At 34.8% G+C, this 20,412-nt stretch overlaps 1 protein-coding gene across 8 annotated transcripts in view; it reads right to left on the bottom strand.

Annotated features, from left to right (window-relative positions):
* Nucleotides 1–20,412, bottom strand: part of DMD (dystrophin) — a 1,208,865-nt gene that overhangs the window by 397,820 nt on the left and 790,633 nt on the right. For all 8 annotated transcript variants that reach the window (XM_074905425.1, XM_074905436.1, XM_074905445.1 and 5 more), the window contains one exon: nt 313–477. In XM_074905425.1, the coding sequence (XP_074761526.1) occupies nt 313–477 (165 nt within the window). The remainder of the gene's footprint in view (nt 1–312; nt 478–20,412) is intronic.

Below are 20,412 nucleotides of genomic sequence, written 5' to 3'. Positions count from 1 at the left end.
GATATTCTGAATTTTAGTTCACTTTGTATTAAAATTTAATGTATTGACTTTGGGGGCTATTGTTTCATGTATATATTATAGAAAAAATAATAAATTATATTTATATTTCACTTTGGAACTATTGGTTCTAAACTGACTTATCACTAGAAACCACTTAACGGAAAAGAATTAAAGTTTTCCTTAATTACAGAACTTTGAACTTCTGAGGACTATTGCTGACTTCTATCTCAAAGCTATATTATTAATAAAAACTACAACTGACTTTTTGACCACTAAATATACTGATGCTTGTTAAAATAGAAAAAAATTTACCTTAATATCAAAAGCTCCTGGCTGACCCACTTTGTTATAAAGCTCCAACTGGTTCTTGACAGGTGTTACCCACAGTATCACCTGATTTAGTTGTTGATCAAGTTCGATGAAATCCTTTAGCAGAATGTCTATTTCTTTTTGTCTCTCTGGAAGATCTTTGGACACCTGAAAAAAAATACCAGAAGCCATTTTTTTGGTGGGAAAAAAGTAATATAAAGCAATTTAACAATATGCACATAGGGTTTTATAAAATGTTAAAATACAGATTTGATACATTGGTAGGAAGAAGCGAAGGAAAGTGTAGACTCATCAGTCAAAACATTATAGTAAATATCTTGCAAGTCATTCAAAACACACTCTTTCCTAATAAAAAACAAACAAAAACACACCACAAAAGATCAAAACCCCCAAACTAAACCAGACACCCATAAAAACCACCTAACAAACCCAAACCTAAACAAATAAATGCAAATTCCAGCATCAAGCTTCTCTTTTTTTTTTTTGTAAAAGTATTATCTCAGTGTCTGAAATGGTTTTAAAGGTCAATTTTCAACCATTAAAAACAATAGTGAAAATATGAAATTGATCACTTGAATGATATATAAGTACTCTTAATGTCTTGAATCTAGATATTTATAAGCATGTATTTTCTTACAAGGTGTTCAGAGTTGCCATCTGAGTCCAAGTATGCATGGGCAGATGCATACAGTGAATAAAAATAATGAGGAAATATCTCATCGATACTGATCAGGGCACTTCATTCTCTGATTTGTGTTCAAAGCAGTTAGATTTTGAACTAAGCACATTCTTCTGTGAAAACAATATTATAAATTAAGAATCAGTGAATAGCATAGTTCAAATCCAACAACACTGAAGAACTCAGAGTAAGTATAAGAACAGGTTGGAAATAAGTAAGCCAATGCAAAGCTCCATGCTGTCCTTCCCATATTATTTTTTATAGCTAGAGAGGTGAAGTGTCATTAAACTACACAATGGACAACTGAAAACATATACTAGGGGAGAAACCATCTGTACTTTTAAGAAAAAATATAAGGCATGGGCAGAGACAAGAAACAATGGCAGCTAATTGTTAAAATCAGCCAAGAAATATGGTTAGTTTTCTATTTCAAGGAAAATGAGGTTTTCCAATGTTCATTGTTTTTAAGCATGTTTTTTCTAAAGCAACCCTCTTAAAAGTAGCAAAACATAAGGTTTCTGACACACACAATAAAATATAAATTCCCTGTAAAGCTAAACAGCATTAATGGAAGCATTGCTGTCGCACTGCCCTGCTACAGAAGTACTGCTGTGTACTAACTTCTAATCCCTAATGATGGAATTTTACAGAAGACAATAAATCTAAACCCATCAGAGGCACAGAAGCAATGAAAATTACTAAAACACCAAACAAACAAAAAACCCCAAACAAAACCAAACTATGAGCTGAGAGAACAGGAAGAACACAACTATCTCATGACATGTACATTTCTTTACAGCTTTGTTTTAAAAATACAGATTTAGTGGCAGTAAAATAACCCTTCTACTTACACTCTGCATATGATTTATTGGACCATATTTAAGTGATATTTGTAATTCAATGAGTTGATTTGCCATATATTAAATTATCTACATTTTTCACTATAGCCACACTATAATATCCTATTTAATAAAAACTGACCCATGAGTCAATTTTTTCTGTCTTCCTAATCTTGTTAAATAAAAACTCCAGAATGGCCCCAGATATGAAAGAAAACAATTAAAAATTTATTAATTTACCTTATGTATTAACTCAATACCTATGCAGACCTTGGCCTAATTTCACAGAAGATTAGTTTCATCTTTCTTACAATTTCTGAATGTTAATCTCCAATGTTTAGTAGCTTTAATATTAATGCAAACAAGTTCCACAGAAATGCTACTGAAAGTAAACAGGTCGTCACAGGCAGGTAAAAATCCAAGCTGACTTACAAAGATCTGAAATTTAAATTAATCTGCTTCCAATTAACTTTATCAAACATATTGGGCCTATCACAAGATAATGAAACAAAAATTTGTAGTTTTCATGGGGGGAGGTGGGGGGAAAGGAAGTAATGATATACTAAGGTATATTCAATCCAGAAAAACTTAAAATGAAAGATTATGTTTGGTCACAGACGGTATCAACCTACTCTTTTCAAAAATAATCACTTAAGAAACCTATAGTAAGAGGTAAATTGTGATAGAAGTAAATGCAGCCTCTTCTTACAAGTTAGGTCCTACTCTAAAATTATGGAACAAACATAGGATTATCATATTTTTAATAGAAAAAAAAAAGAAATCTAGGTCTATATGAATCAGTTCATTATATACAAAAATTTAATGCCATCCACTTTTACCACAGAAATAAAAAGAACAGTAAATAAATAAAGGACTTTCCTCAAACCCAGGTTAGTGCTACAGATAAGCATGGATAAGCATTTAACAAGGCAATACTTTGTAAGATGCAGGTAATAACATGTTACATGCCACTGTGTGGGAATCTTAGATTCTTAGAAAATGGATCTCAGGGATTTTGTTTGTTCGCTTTTTTTAAAAAAAAAAAAAGGTCTGGAATCCAACTCTCAAGCTGGCTAATCAAACTAGAGCTTGATGAGTTTAAGGTAATAAGAAGTCTGCCTATCAAGCCAAGATACTGCTGCAGATTGCCTCTTGGGGGACAGCTTTTTTCCTGAGCTAATTCTGCAGCTCACCAGAAGCATAATTTTGGAAAACCTCCATGGAGTCATGGCCGTGATGATTCCATGGTGTCCAGATTTATGCCCTTTCTGTGGCAGAGGAGTACACAAGGAGATAGGGCCCTCCAGAATCTTCCCTACCTTTTTACTCACAGTCTTTCAAGCTTGTTATTCACAGCTCCAGGAGTTCAACCTCTGAGGTGGGATTCAGATGCTGGTGAGACCTAGAGCCATTCCACTGCCCTGCTGTCTCTGGGCTCTCTCTGCAAATTCTTGGATGTATTCAGGGCTAAGTGAGCAATGGCTAGAGTCTCATTCCAGTTCTCTTCTACATTTTTGCTTTTGGCCCCCTCCCTTCCCCACCCTCCCTTTATTCATTTGTTGTCTCAGGGTAATCATTCAGTATCTACTCAGCTTCATTCCCTTTTGTATCTTATCTCTTTCCATCCTATTTAAGAAAGACTTTTAGGTTTTATCACAGGAGGGCTGAAGTCCTTTTCTAATGGGGAAGATCAATAGAAACAGTGGCCATAAGGCAACACCTGCAAAAGAATTAGGGCAAAAGTGGGAGATGCTTTCCCCCAGATCTGCCTAAGGCTGAACACAGGCCTGATTAAGGACTATTATAGAGTGCCAAGGAAGACAGGGTGTAAAAGAAAAAGAAAAAAAGAAGAAAGGACAACTTCAGTTGGAACATCTTTCTAAAATTCCATTTTAGCCCTTTGCATGCAAATTACATATTTTCAACTTTGTCTTATTTGGCAGCAGATCAGCATTAAAACTTACCTCAGTTTACAACCAAAGGAAAAAAGTAAATTTGCAGGTGCAAAGGACAACAAAAGTATTGATTATTCCTTCAAAGAAAAAAATTCTGATTTCAGCAAAGGACTATATAATTTCAATGATACGTGTCAAAACATTAATCTCAAAGCATGTGATGCATCTAAAATTGTGTACTTTCGTTCAAGTGTTGATTAAGTTAGATTAATTGGAAGCTTAGAAACAGAACAATAGAAAATATTTAAGACCTAAAGTGGGAAACAATAGAGGAGACTAATTTTACCAATTGACATTGGTCTTCACAACACTTAATTTTACCCTAATCTTAAACTATCAGACTATTTCCCATTTATATAATTTTATGTATTCAAATTTTTGCTCTTGTAATTAAAATAGTAATAATCCCACAAATAAATTGCCAAATAGAAATTATAACATCACTCAAAACATTGGAATACTATGCGAAATCTGAATAATTGAATATTTTCAATAAGTCTCGATATTTATCTAAATGTTTTAATTTCTTCTTCTTATGAATTCTAAAATTTCTTGCACTGCTTGTTTTTGTTGCACCTGAACCTTATGTCTTGGATGATCTTCCTTCACAAGAAGCCTAAATGATACGCTATTATATTCTTTCCATCCCCACTAATTTGATTACTTTGCTGCAAAAGGATACAAAAGCTCAGCTTGGCAATATACATCACCTTGATCGTTTTATATGCTCCATTTTTTCACTGCTTTCCCACTTTAGTTTTATATAGTTATTTTTCAGTCTATATACACAGTTGTGTACATGCACTATGAGATGAATTAGAACTGAGCGGATGGAAAGGAATACCAATTCTTATGATAATAAGAAGTACAAAGGGAGTAAGTTGTATAAAGTATGTCACCTGTTGTAAAATTATATTCTGTGTCCCTGTTCTATTTAATGCCTTATGAATATCCAGAAAGCAGATTCAATTAAAGCAGTATCAATTAAAATAATAGTTGTGGAGTTACAGTTCAATCCTGTAACTCAGGAGTAATGCTCAAAATGAAAAAGTTGAAACTAATTGAGTAGAGACAGTAAGAAAGAACAAACAATGGGGAATAGTTTTGCAGAGGTCAGAAATGTTATTGCAAATGTATGAAGTTGATAAATTATATTACTAGTAAGTCATCACTGTCATTATCAGCAGCTGCCACCTGATAAAAGTAAGGAAAGCCGCTGAAGTTGACTTGCATACATTACATTGCAAGAGAACAATGCCTGATTTTGAATATTTCCCTTCTCTCTCACAGTCAGTGTCAAGGTCATTTCCTGTTTACCTGAAATGACCAAAGAAAAGATAATGCAGTTATTGCTCAGCTGCTTGGGAATATAGATGAGGAGATGCACCTCTCCAACATGTCATTTTTCAAAAAAGAATATGAAGAATTTTCCTAATGGTGAGTGAAGAGAAATCCCAAATTCCAACATTTTAACAACAGTGGAAATCTGTGGGGTTTTTCTCAATATTAGATAAGGTACCCCTTTCTCTTGCTAGCTGTCTCACCAACCTCTTAATAACAGCCCAGAACTTAAAAAAGGATCTTATTTTGATGAATCTGTTAGTGGATTAAAAAGTGGCTTTCTTGATATGCATTATACAATAAATTATAATAAATTACAATGAATATGAGCAGCAGCATATATATGTGCATATATATATGTGGGGTATCTGTGAGGCTGTTAAAAATGTTTTTCTTGTACTCCTGGCTTAGGAGGGTCACTCAGATATAAAAAGCACTTTATGAAAGTAGGCTTCTAATATAGGACAACTGGTAGTGTCGGGTTTGAAAAAAATGACAATTGTTTGTATCCAGAAAAATGAGGAATGTATAGATTTCTCTATGAATTACTTTCCTTACTAAATGTAAAACAAGCAGCAGTTTCAGCTTTACTATACCATTTCTGAAAAAAATACAAATATTAGGAAAAAAGGAGGCAGATAACTACACTGCAGTCAGCCAACAGCATACTGGACTAAAACTAGGTTTTTATGTTGTCCGAGAAAGGATTTAGATAATAAAGAAATAACTAAAGTAATAACAACTATTAAATAGAAGCTTCAACCTAGACTTACTGATAAATCGCAACTGACACTTCCATCACAGTAGTAAGATGACTGCATAAAATAGCAATTCTTAGAGCCACTGTTCAGAAAGTTTTATCTGCTTAAAATCACCATCCCTAGAGCATGTACAAAAGAATGATTTAAAATAGAAGGGGGGAAAGTTAATTTTTATGCATCATTTCTTCATGAAAAACAATCAGTGTAAGAAAGAGTTTCATATAAGTTCAGTTTAGGATGCCATTTAGTTAATTAACTGAGCCATTTTCATTAACAAACTCAATATTGACTTTAAAACAAAATCTACGCAATTTCTTTAAAGCGATGAATATTTATAAGCCATAGCATCTCTGACAAAGTTGGAGTAAAGACTGTATTATTAGAGGAAGATGAAAGCATGCTACTAAAAATATGTATAAAAGATTTTTATTTGCTAGGTGGCTAGTGTTTCATGTTTCTTTATGAGCCTCTTGGGACCTGACCTTGGCATGAGTTTTTGGCTTTTTTTAACTTCTTAACAGTGTATTTGTAATATTCTCATTTCATTTTTATTAAAAAAAAACTTTTTATTTTCATCGATGCAGAAGACTAAAGCAGTCCACAAATCCAATGCACCAAACAATTTTCTGCTTCATCTGGCTGTCTAAGCTTTTTAAAAAGCAAATAAACATATCCCCCACCCCAATGATTCATTTTGTTTTTCTTGCATGGTAATATGATTGTATATATCACAGTCTTCTGAATATCTGTATACTTTTTATATTTAATATTTATAACTCATTGTCATTCATTCTGCTCTCTACCATCTCTGCAATTCTCCTTTGTCAAGGACACTTTTTGAGCACAAGACTCTCCACCTTAAATCTCTGCTAAATAATCTAGTCCATGATTTTGTTTTCTTTATCTTTGGTTCTTACCCAGTTCCAGAAATCCAAAAGCAGCCACAAAGGGTTTACAGTGTTTCCTTCAGTGACTGTTAATGAAGAATATCCTGTCAGGAAAATAATTTCTAAATAAAAGTACAATGCCTTAATTGTTCTTTCCCTGGTTTACAGCAGATAATACCTTATCTATCCTTGAGGCTACACACAGTCCACAAGGCAAGCAAACACCAGCATGCACCCCACAGTACTCGTACCTGCCTGAACTGTCTGTCAAAGCTTTTTTCCCCATGGAAAGCAGAGCCTGACAGATATGTTGGGAGGAGAAGAATAAATGGCAGGCCACAGTGCTACTCAGCACAGAGCTGGATGGGCTGTTGCAGTGTCCCAGGAAAACACGTGACTTTACAGGGTATGATAAACCCTGTCTAACATAGTTAAGAGCAATCTATTCTAACTACCACCAGTTTGGTAGTACTCTTATCCTCACTTTTGGTCTTTCCATGTGACAGAGATTCTCCTGCCTGTTGCTTTGTCTCACCATCTTTTTCTGCAGCCCTCCTTTTCCTTTTTCTAAGATAACACGTTATCCAACTGCTTTACTTTCAAAACCATGCCCAATACTGAAAGCTCAACTTCCATGCATAATCAGCTCACAGTGGCAAACAGACAGTAGCTAAATTAAACATATCGATACTTTCTTCCATGCTGTTGCCTACATCTGAGATAAGCTTCCCAGAAGCATTCACAAAACTGCGATAGAACTTCTAAAAACTGTCATCTGCCAGAACGCTTGACAAGCAAAACGAAGCCAAGAGGCATTGCAATGAAACAAATGACAAATATTTATACAACAAGTAGTACCTTAAAATGCAAGCTATAAATTTAGAAGCGTTATTGGTTTTGCTCATGGAGTTCCCTATAGGAATGAAAAAAACCCAAACCTTAACATTTCGTTTGGTAGAGGAAATGGATATAATTGGATCTAACATTTTAACACAGCAATAAAATCAGTAACGAACAGCATTTTCTGGCTATAATCTACATAGAGCAGTACATAAAATAACCAATGTATAGACATACTGTATTATTTCCACAGTAAATAAACAGGGATGTTTTTACATTGTCTTTGTACAGTGTAGATAAATTAAAAAGGTTTGGAATTTTATCGACAGATGAACATTTATAGCATTGCCTAGCAACAAAGAATTTATTCTCTTAAAAATTATACAAAAAAAAAGTTGGCATTCCAATTCCAGTGAGTGATCTTGCCTGCCAAGTACTGAGCTGACATGTCTGACAGAAAACAACAATGATCTTGCTTTTCTTTTTGGTTGTTCTTCAAGAATTACCTGGTTTAGCACTTTGAGGGAGGCGACAACTTTTCCTTTGTAAGAAATATGCAGCTAACAGAAAAGTTGAGAGTGTAGGAGTTAACTTAGTTAACGGTGCTCAATGCACAATTAAGTTCAGTATCATAACAACAGGCCATTCTCTGGGTAATGATGATGATGAATGTTTCAAAAGGTATTTTTAATACAGGCAGGACAAAAGCAAGGGAAAAGGGAAGAAGAGGTTTAAGGTTATTTCAGACTATTCTATTTGTGTTAAATATATTGATATGTTGCAATACAGACAGGCCTATATAATTAACATATAAACTTTATCTTGTAAACAGCAAATAATAAAACATTGATTTTCAGGTTCCTACAGTCTTCCTTAATAGAAATGCATGAAAAACCTGAGACATAAAGGCAATGTCTGACTTGGAACTTAAGTTTAAAAAAGCCTAAAACATAGTCATTCATTGGTGTGTGGCGTTATGTGAACCACTGTTCACTCTATGTGACATATCTCTCAGATACATAGTTGCAGTGTAGAAAAATGTGTAAGGATTTCCCTAAAGCGCCTTATTAGAATCTGGTAATTCAGCTAGATCAGTATTACCTCAATGTAGCTGTCAGCACAAATGTCTTGAAAATTAGTACTTTTTAAATCAAAGTACTTGGCCTAACTTCTTAAATATATGATAAATATAGTCCAGATTCATATGGCAAATGACAATAAAAAGGAAATTTAAGATAGTCAGTAAAATAGTATGATATATATTGTGTATATATATATACACACACATATATTTATATAATTAACCACGATTTTATGGTCTCATGGGCAGACTTTCTACTCCTGCATGACTGTATTTCATAAATATTGTTAATTCTTTGCTTAAAGATTGATGTGTAGTGAACAGAGCAACAATGTGGCCTTATGAACACACATCTGAAGTCTTTATGATTAATATAAAAAATAGAAAAGTTTTCTTCCTGTGTATCTTGTGGATTATTATTAAGTGGTATACGATGTCACCAATTCAATTTATTTCATACTCACTTTTTAAGCAGGTACAAAATGCCTTTGAATTGGCTATAAACTACCTTTACTGCAGATATTATTTGGGAGTGGCCATAGAAAAGTCTTGCCACTTAGATTATGAATAGACATACTAATTCAAAAAGAATGCCATGAAAAGGTTATGTACTAGAGTAAATGCTAAGGGGTCCTGTGGAAAATAGCTGAGAAGATCTGCTCAGCTGCAATAGTCTTCTGGCTCAACAGGACATATTGTCAAACAGGGTTGGCATCTATCATCATAGCGATGGGTTTTAAGGGGTGAGGTAAATCAGCACTGACCTAAGTGACCTGACCTCAATCTCCACTGAGGTCAGAAGTGAAAAAAAGTTTGAGACTCCATTACAGATCCCATTCATGTATACTTACAAAAACAACCACTATACAATTTTCTGGTGTTCTGAGGTGGTAATTAATGGAGAAAGTTTGAGTTAGACGCTACAACAGTGATGAGCGTTATAACAACAGTTTAACTAACTACCTGGGAGAGAAAAAAAGATATCTAGCATCCTAGTCAGGTTTCCAGGTGCAGTAGTCACAAGCTTATTTTAACCAGGATATTTAAGATGTTCCTTTTAACCAAAACTTTTGAAAAAGCCAGACACCTTAATTTTTTTACATACTTGATAGGGTTTTTTTAGGAAGTGTTGTATTGGAAGAGCAAGACTAAGAGCAATGGCATGTTCAACTTTTCAAGGATAAACCCCAACGTGTAATTGCCTGAAAAGAAATTCCAGTTCATGTGACATCATAGTGGAAAATGAATCTACCAATATCACATCTAACTTCCAACTTAAATGCTGTGTGACTTCGTTGCTACAAAACAGAGAAAAGAAAGAACTTTATAAGGTGGGAAAACACACACATTTATCTTACTCTTTCTACATGCCAGTGACTAATGTCAATGTATGGATAGAAATAAAACTGTTAATTAAGTCTTTTAATTTTTAATAGTCTTAAAATAATAATTATTATTAATAATAATAAAGCATCAGGAATTCTCATTACTACTAAAATTATATTTATTCAGATTTATTTCAGTTGTTATCTCTTCTGAGGAAGCTATGCCAGCTTTTTGCCTTTTGATAAAATGGGTAAAATGTATTAGGATTTCTGATTTGAAAGACAAATTTAGAAATGGATGTTTAAATTTCATATTTACAGTAATAACATTCAGAAGAGTCTTCTATGAAATAATCAAATTATTTATTTGTCAAAAGTAGAAATCTCTTTAATGTTGATTACCCAAGATAATTCAGACATTTGTGACGAGGTGTTGTTATAAAAGCAGAAATAGATATCTACCCAGAGTTTGTATCAGAGGAAAAAAAAAAAAAATAATATGGCAAATAGGACTGTTATAAATTTTCTTATCTAGAAGCATAAGATTTGCACAAGATGGTTAGTTTTTACTACCCCGATTAGAAATATCACCACACCACAAACTTCCCAACTGATATTCATAAGTGCTTTGTGGGTTTACTTTGAAAAAAACAAAACCCTGTGTTCATCACTATTCTTTTAGACAGACAGCTGCTATTTAAGTACATTGGAATTTAACTTGATAAATGCTGTAGTACATAGAGCATTATTCAGAAAGATCTTCTTAGTAACACACATTGTGGAAACTTCAAAAGATAAGAGAACAACTCCTTTCCACTTCATCCCTCCAAATACAAATATAGTCTTGTCAAATGTTGCAAGTCTCTTGTGCTTCTCCTTTTTTTGCAAAATCCTTCCAGAATCTGTTGCCCCTTTTTCATGGGAAATGGGGAAGATTACAAAGACAGAGCAGTCATACAAATTGTCCTCTTACATCCTGGAAAATAAGAACTAACAGGGTAAGAAAGGAATGACTGGGATCACAGAGGTTGCTGTAGGGGTGATTATGAGGAACCAAAGAAGGAGGAGGAAAGACAGTCAACAGACAACCAAGATATATTTTTTTTTTATATGCTTCAAGAAACTCATTAGGAAATCTGCACAATTTCCTTGTAAGCAGTTTCCCGCCTCTAAGTTTTTCCATGTTGATAAGTAACATGACCTGATATCCACAAATAATATCATGATGAATTTCCAACTTATCTATGTTTAACTTTCATTTAGATATTGTTTACGTCATTTATTGTCAAGCCTAAAATACACCTGGAAAACCAAAACTAAGGTTTAGAAATAAAGCTAGAATCTAATGTATAAAGAAAAAAGAATGCTATCTTTTCTAAATATACCCCAAAACTTGTCTAAAGGAAAAGAACATATATTCAGTAGTACGCCACAAGAGTCCTCGATATTGTGTAATTATTGCCTGATTGCTGCAAAAACATTTCTTCTTTGAAGGGACTTCAGAATTATTAATCCTTTCCAATGAGAGTAAACAATATACTGTAGTAGGAGAATATTTATTAATATGTAAAACAGCATTACTAACCACTTTTACAATGCTTTAAACCTTTAGAATGTTTTAATATCACCAAGTAATTTAATTTTACAGTATTCCTATGGGATGGGGAGTTGTGCATAGGAAAACAGAGCAGCTGGAAAATTAAGCAACTTCCCTGGCATTTCCAGTCCATGTGAAGTGACAAGATTAAAATGGTCTCTGTAAAGCATCATACCCAAGTATAGCATCTATCAGGGCTTTACAGCACTAAAATCTTCATTTTTCTGATGTTGTATTACTGCTACTATTTATTCATAGTGCTTTACTGGGGGACACATAACTTTTTTGTTTAATTTTTACTTTTGTGCTCTTAAATGAGGAAAATGTATATTGCAGTTTGCATGTTAAAAAAAACCAACAGTGCAATAATCTGTGCAAACCACGTGCCTGGGAGGAAGCAGAGAAGGATACTGGTTTGTTCATATTATGCAAGCTTGGATGCCAAAGTTGAAAGGATGACTTTTTGGGTTTCAGGGAATAAAGGTTTCTTCAGAAAATGTTTCAGGCTACATCTAACCTGCTGGATGCAGAGGTGGTTCCGATGGCTCAGAGGTGAGTGCATGCCCTGATGATATCCTGGCCCTACACTCCTATGAGACTAAGCATGCACAAGCTGTCCCCTTCATTTTCATGGGAAGGAAGCCTAGGTTTGGGGCCAGGCTGAAGCTGTAATGTGCTCTTGTCAGGCCCCTGGAATGAGGGAACCAGGATACTTTGGTATGCTGCAACACAAACACACCGCTCTCCCTAGGAAAAACACACAAAAAAGCTGTAGTATGCAACTAAAGAAGGATACATACCAAGTATAATTGAAGTTAAATCAATTTGCATCCATTTTTACAGATGGAATAAGCAAAATTATTTCCTTAATCAGCTCATTGTTTCTGCTATTCAAAGAAGAAAGTGGAACTAAACAATAATGAGCCTTTCCAATTCACTTTATTGTCCAGGAGACTCACTTGTTTGAACACAGGCCAAATGAACTGGTCTAGCAGGCTACATTACCTACACAACAGGGATGAACAACATCTTCTCTGTTGTTAAAATAAAATAACTTTAGTCAGACAAATTGGGGGATTTTTTTCTTTACCTTAGAAATAAAACTTTAACTTGTGTCTTTATTAAAATTCTACCCTTTGAAGGACTTGAAAACTCTCTGCATTTCCTTTCTACATCTTTATATTGCAGAACAACACTTTAGCTTTCACTAAAACACTGGAATTTCTTATGCCTTTATTAAGTGAACGACCCTTCAGTCTTCAATGCTTGAAACTGTACTTCAACACAACACAATTTCCCCACTTAATTCCTTGCTGCGGGATGCTGTGTGTTTGAAGTTTACATGTCTTAAATGATGGCTGGCACAATTTTTATATTTAACAGTAATTTCTAGATTCTTCTTCTATTAACTTGTCCAAATACCATTTGAGATCATATATATATATATATTTAGCTTAATACCTTCAGTAATGTGATCTTCTCTAGCCATCTGACTTTTGGCGTTATCACATGGCTAAATGGACATGGTCAGAGGGTTTATGGAACTTCTGTTTGTCTCATATAATCCACTGGTATGTTCTAATGCAAAATGAAATAAAGAGGATACTCCCTTCTTTAAATTTTATATAATTTGGATATAGTATGAATATAGCTCATCTCTTTGACCTGCAAACTGCCTTGTATAGAAGACTCCAGAAATCCACACAGAACTGCTCTAGAAACAGATTCTTACAGTCATTCACCTGCATTTTCCAACTGAGATTAAAGATGCTCTTCCTAACCTGCTCCAATCTAAAATAAAGTACAACTGGCTATCAACATCATTTACACATGAAGGAACCCATAACACTGTAAGAATGCTATTATTATCTATATCACTTGGACCAATAGCAAATAAAATTATGATTATATTTTAAGGGATTTTCTGCTTGGTAGTTTTCACTACATGGCTCTTTATTTAATCTGGTTTTAACATTAAAAGTTTATATAATAATAAGGTTCCCCAGAGTATTCATATCTAGTTACCCTTGTTGTCTGGAACAACAACTGGGTTCTGACTGATGCTTATATACAGAAAACTTTTCACTGTTATTTGATTCATTTGGAATACATCAAAGTATTTACTTTTAATAAAAATGAATATTCTTTCTTATCCACTGTTTGCTGTTTGAGTGTTTTTTGATGGTTTTGTTTGCTTATTTTATCAACTATGAACTGGCCCATGTATTAAGTCCCAGAACGGAAAGCAGGTGACGTTGGGGTCTATTTAGGGTTTCTTTCAATGTGATGCCTTTCTATTTCAGAAAAAATATTTTGTAAATTACCTTTGCTTCAAAGTTTCAGTAGACAGAGCAACTGTGTTTCTTTCACTAAATACCTTAAATGACAAAAGCGAGCTAAAGGAGTTGGAATATTTTTGTCCACCTTCATAAAGAAATAGATATGCTACATGAAATTATTCTTTCTTTAAGATTAAATCCAACTGATCAGGTATAGTTTTCACTTGGTGATATGCCAGATACAGCATAAATTACATATTCTTTAATTCCTTCTGTTCCTAAGAACCACATTAATCTGATTTTAATTTTGGTTTTATAAATACCAAAGAAGCCTTTTTTTTTAAAAAAAAAAAAAACAAAACAAAAAAAACGAGACTTTAAACTGGAAAAGCAATAATTATATCAAATCTCTAAATATTTTTTTAAGGTTGTAAAATGTAGATCTTGTAAAGCAACAGATAAAAAAATTTATCAGTGAGTATAACATAGCAATACCCACCTCATTTGAATCTCATCTGATTTTGGTTTGGAATCAAAACCAAAACCAACACAGGTCTGTGTAGATACCTAAGTTGTTTTCAAACACAGCACAAGATTTTAAAGTCTCTTAACACTAATTTTCCAGATTTAAAAACTGTTACATCTAAATCAGTCTTAAATCTGACTAGAAGTGATCTGTTAGTCTAAGCCTGATCTGTTACCATCTCTTATTTTATAACAGGAAATAACCAAATATTTCAAGTGTAAGTTAAACTAATTTATTTTCTTCCATCTACTGTGAAAACCTATACTTAGCCTTGACTGTAGACATTCATGGATCTATTATAATCCACCTTTCAAATTACACCAGCTAACAAAAAAATAGAAAAAAGTCTCCTTATGTTTTACAATAGTCTCCAGTTCTTTCTGATGAAAATCATTAGGATGACTTACAGTATGGCATGTAAAGTGGAAAGAAACATAATGTCTGAAGCTGCTAAAATGACTAAAAATTGCTTCTGATCCCTGAGTAGGCTGTAGGGCCCAATTCCCAATGTGCCCTATCTTTTAACACAGGCAATCGTTTTCAAAATATCTATGTATCTCAATAGCTTTAAATCAATACAGTCAGAAAACCCTCAGTATGTATAACCTAAAAAAAATAGGAAAAAAACCCAAAGGGTTTATTTTACTTGCTTGGAAGGGGAAAATAACTCACACATTCATATTAGGCTACAAATACTTTAGACCATACTTCCTGTTTACCTTATTTTCACAATCTGTAAGACAACTTTATTTTAAGACAAGAGGAAAAGAAAAATACAGTATTATGAATATTCCCTGAGATCATAAGACCAAATCTTAAGGTCTTGGAAAAAAAAAAACAACCAACAAACCCAAATAAAAAAGCCAGTTCTACTATCTTTGGAATTCTTAGTTGAAATGCAAAGACAGTTTCTCTTTTCACAGCCTGCAAAAAGTGTGCTATAAGTGAATGTACTTATATTTCTTACTAATTGAATGCAAGATTTTGTCATCCTTGCTCTATATCTTTCTTGAAAACAACAGTACACGACAGTTGTCTTAAATGACACAAAATGCAATCCAGTTGAAAATTTCTGGTTGTATTTAAAAGATTTATGTATATATGTGTATAACATATATTAGGTTTAGGCTACAAGACTGCTTATACAAAAGGTTGTTTAGACATATCATTGTCTTCAACAACAAAGATGAAAATTTTAAAATGGAAACCAAATTATGAATCATATGATACAATTTATAGGAAGTAGCTAAATTAAACTACATGTCATATTACTTCACCAATTCTACTCCTGGAAAAGAGCAGCTAACCAACTTAGTTCCAACACTATAGAATCCAGATTTTAGTTGATCAAGAAAATAACAAATCAGATTTTCCATTGTATTAGGCAAGGTTTTGTTAGGGGAGGGGGGCTTCATGGGTGGCTTCTGTGAGAAGCTGCTAGAAGCTTCCCCTTATGTCCAGCAGAGCCAATGCCAGCCGGCTCCAAGACAGACCCACACTGCTCAAGGCCGAGCTGATCTGTGATGGTGGTAGCGCCTCTGTGATAACGTATTTAAGAAGATGGGAAAAACAACCTGCGCAGCAGCAATTGCAACTGGAGAGAGGAATGAGAATACGTGAAAGCAACAACTCTGCAGACACCAAGGTCAGTGAAGAAGAAGGGGCAGGAGGTGCTCCAAGCATTGGAGCAGAGATTCCCCTGCAGCCCATGAAGACCATGGTGAGTCAGGCTGTGTCCCTGCAGCTCATGGAGGTTAACAGTGGTGCAGATCTCCACCTGCAGCCTCAGGGGGATCCCACACCAGAGCAGTTGGGTGCCTGAAGGAGGCTGTGACCCCGTGCTGGAGCAGAATCCTGGCAGGACCTGTGACACTGTGGAGAGAGGTGCCCACACAGGAGCAGGTTTTCTATCATGGGGGACTCACGCTGGAGCAGTTTGTGAAGAATGGCAGCCTGTGGGAAGGACCCACATTGAAGAAGTTCATGAAAGACTGTCTCCCATGGGAGGTACTCCAGGCTGGAGCAGGGGAATAGCGTGAGGAGTCCTCTCCCTGAGGAGAAGGAGAAGCAGAGACTACGGGTGATGAATTGACCACAACCCCCATTCCCTGTCCCCATGCACTGATGGAGGGGAGAAGGAAGAGAAACCAGGAGTGAAATTGAGCTTGGGAAGAGGGCGGGATTGGAGGGAGTTTTAAGAATGGGTCTTGTTTCTCATTATCCTACTCTGATTTGATTGGTAATTAATTAAATTAATTTTCCCCAAACCAAGTCTGTTTCACCTGTGACTGCAATTGGTGAGTGATCTCCTTGTCCTTATCTCGACCCACAAGCCTTTCATTATATTTTCATTTCCCCAATCAGCTGAGGAGGGCAGTGATGGAGCAGCTTTGGTGGATACCTGGCATCCAGACAGGGTCAACCCACTACATTTATCTGATGTTCCACACCACATATGAAACAAATCATGCTTTTGAATATACAGGTATTCCCTACTTCTTCAGCTTCAGAAAAAAAGAAGCATTTCTACAGATCAACAGGTAAAAGAAAAATATTTATTCTCCTTCAAGATGGCTTCCTTAATTCTCCCCTGTTCACCCCCAGTAGATATACAACTTCTTTATTGGTGTAAGGACTTGTGTGTTTTTCCTGTTTGAATAACAAGCTAGAAAAGGGACACATCAAAACCTTGTAGAGTCCCAGGCACAGAAGAGGTAGATTTTAAAATTTTATTTCATCCTGTGCTTAAGAGCAGAAGCTCTTCTACCATAATGTGGACAACCTTACTGACTTGGAACTCAAAAATCTTTTCATCATCCTCTCAGAAATTCAAAGATTCAGTGGCAAATAAAATGTATGTACTTCCAGACAGAAACATTACTAAGGAGGGCAATTTTTGAGAATAAGTTTCTGTTCCCCGGTAGACTGGAATAGGAAGAATCTCTTCAAGTGTACATTGGCAGCAGGAGTCTTTAGTTGTCTTTGCAGTGATGTGGAAGCCCTAGGATGTCCATCCATCTCCTTAGAGAAGAAAATAAGACAGAAATACCAAATGGGAAGCCTGAGTGTAACCCCATTCAGGTCTGTCCTACGTGAGTTACTGATGAAAGTTTCACAATTCTGTTATTTAGTAAGGTTATAATTTAAAGAACCCTCCCCGTTACATAGTTAATAACTAGTGACAAAAAAGACCCACTACAAGGTATAGAAATATGGATATATCATACATATATATTATCCTATTACCAGTAGGTCTTTCAGTATATCTTTGTTTATAATTACATATTCACATTATTTTCTAGTTAGACTGAAAATAATGGTCAGCAAAAACAGCTGACCTTCAAATTAAGATTTAGACTAACAAAATCTCCAGAAAAATAATTAGTTTTAAACATTACTCAACAAGACTGGAAGGCTAAAGGCATATAAACTTTAATACAATTTGGCCTAAAATAAATTTTTAAAAGGAAGGTCATCAGCATTGTTTCACTTTTGTGCTACATCTTCATTCTTGTATGCTTAGCATGGCTGGGAAACAGCAATTTATTTTTCAATTGCTAGTAAATTTGACTTTTAAAATATTAATTAGTGGTAGCTGCTAGCAACACTCAAATAAAAAGGAATGAAACCTATATATACTTGTTTCTTAGAGCTTGTGACAGTCATGTTCATCCCATCCACATATACTTCAACCATACACATCAAACTTAATTTTGCTATATGTGAGGACATTTGTCACTACAGCTGATAATAACATGAATGTGGACTACACCTAATTAGCAATCTATGGCAAATTGTCATAGGTAATTTAGCATAACATAACACTTTATTACATTTAAGGGAATAGGGTCAACTTAGTTGAAAGCAAATTCAGGAAGAGATCAACATTTTGATCCCCAAAATGCTGGGTATGCTATTCTAATTTCAAATTGAAAGCATAGAAATGAAACTGTAGCATTCATTTTTCAAGATCTTTTCCTCTCCATCCCACAAATAACAATGGTAGCAGCTGTAGTAGTTTCAGCTGTGAACTCAAACTAAATTGCATTGATATGCTGGAAATTTGATGTCGTCATTGGTAATCTATGAATAATTACTACTCAAGGCAAGTGACAATACATGAACTATAACCTTGTTATGACTTTGTCTTTCTGCACTTTCTGGGCCCATCTGCTTTTCTCTACACTTGATCAACCAAGCTAAGGCAACCTATACTTTTCCTGGTGTTACAGAAAATATTTACAAATTATAGCCATGTCAGTCCACTTCAATTTTTTTTTCTTTGTCCATACAGCACAACAAATTGATTTGCTGTGGCAGTAAACAGCAAAATAGTCTCTTCAGTGTCTAGTAATTAGTTCTAATACTAGCAGACATATTAAAAGGGAGCAAAACAAAATGTCTCCATCAGGCACTTATAATAACCTTCATATTACATACAGTAGATGTTGTGAAGACTAAGGTGGATAAATGAGAAGAATGCTGATTTTGGCATCCAGCTTACTTCCACATAATCTAGCTCATCCCTCTTGGCTGACACCAGACCAAAAATAATATTAAAGAGTAATAAACTCCTTCCAGCAAACCTCTGATTCCATGGTTCACTGGTCTCAGACCTAATCTATCAATCCATTTACTGCACAGTAAAAGGTAAGAAACCCATTACAGATCTGTTATATGGCCTGGCAGGTGGTATATGACAAGAACTGAATTCATCACAAACTCCAGTGCCTAGTACCCCTTTTGTATGCTTTGAAGCACTAGGTGGTTAGCTTACTTGGCTATCACAGCAGAAGATACTTTGAGCTTTGAAAATAAATGAAAAATTCTTGATGTGAAGGCATAAAAATGGTTATAAAACACTTCATTTTTCATACTATTAAAGACTTCACAAGATATTCTTATTTTCATTTTTACAAGAAATACTGGCTTTGGAGAGGGTACAATAAGTAAAACCAGGCTAGAATTTAAAAGTCATGCTTTCAACTGTGGGCTTTAATCTTCATTCTCTGCTTAAACTATGTCTGAGGCAGCAGACTATTAGAATCACTATTCAATAAAGGTGTCTAAAGAAATGTCATTTTAAAATCATTACTATCCAAAGGAAGAAAAACTCTTCATATATCTATTCTCAAGGTCATCGGCACATGATATAAACACCTGAAAATAAAGACAATACCAAAGCAAAAGCAAAGAAGCTTCTTTTATGTGACTGCAATTCCTTTCATATCCAATATTTTTCTCAGCTTATTTCCATTGCTGTAGGGCAACAGTTTCTGTGACTGTGAAGAAGGTTTGAACATGACTTATTTCAAATATGTCACCTTGAAGGTTAAGACTCACAGGTGTTGTCCCCCATTCCCCTGCTTGGCAGATCAAGGCAAAACAAAAATTTGTCATAACCTTAGGAGATATTTGGCTACATTCTCAGTTGGTGTAAATTCTCACAGCTTCTCTCAAGTAAACAGAAATACTCTAGCATACACCAGATAAGGGCCTACCTTACATTATTTATGTAACTGTCATGTATGTTCTGTATTTTGAAAATAATACCATCCTGCAATATGAGATAATCAGAAATGGTAGATTGTTACATGTTCGTTTGTAACAGAGATGCCAGAAAACAAAGCAAACAGCTAGAAACAACGGATTAAAGTATAAGATACACTCTTAGAAAGGGATGAAGAAACAGAAAAGCCCCAGAGAAATCTCTGTGTGATGATGTTTGTCCACTGTGCTTTGAGGAACACAAAAAATATATCCTCATCAAAACAACTGACTACAGAACCATCCTCAGGTGACCTACAGAAGTTCACCTGATATAAAAGTGCCAGAGCTGTAAGCTTTAGCTCACAGTAAAAATCTGTGGGGGTTTTCTCAGTGCTTACAGATCTATAACTGAAGGAAGACAACATATGTCCCTTTGTCAGGACTGCAGACTTTCTTTCCATGATTTCTAATTTTATTACAGA

Source organism: Athene noctua, chromosome 1, assembly GCF_965140245.1.
Source record: "Athene noctua chromosome 1, bAthNoc1.hap1.1, whole genome shotgun sequence".
Lineage (NCBI taxonomy): Eukaryota > Metazoa > Chordata > Aves > Strigiformes > Strigidae > Athene > Athene noctua.
The sequence above is the reverse complement of the archived record's forward strand: the minus strand, read 5'-3'. Positions and strand labels throughout refer to the sequence as shown.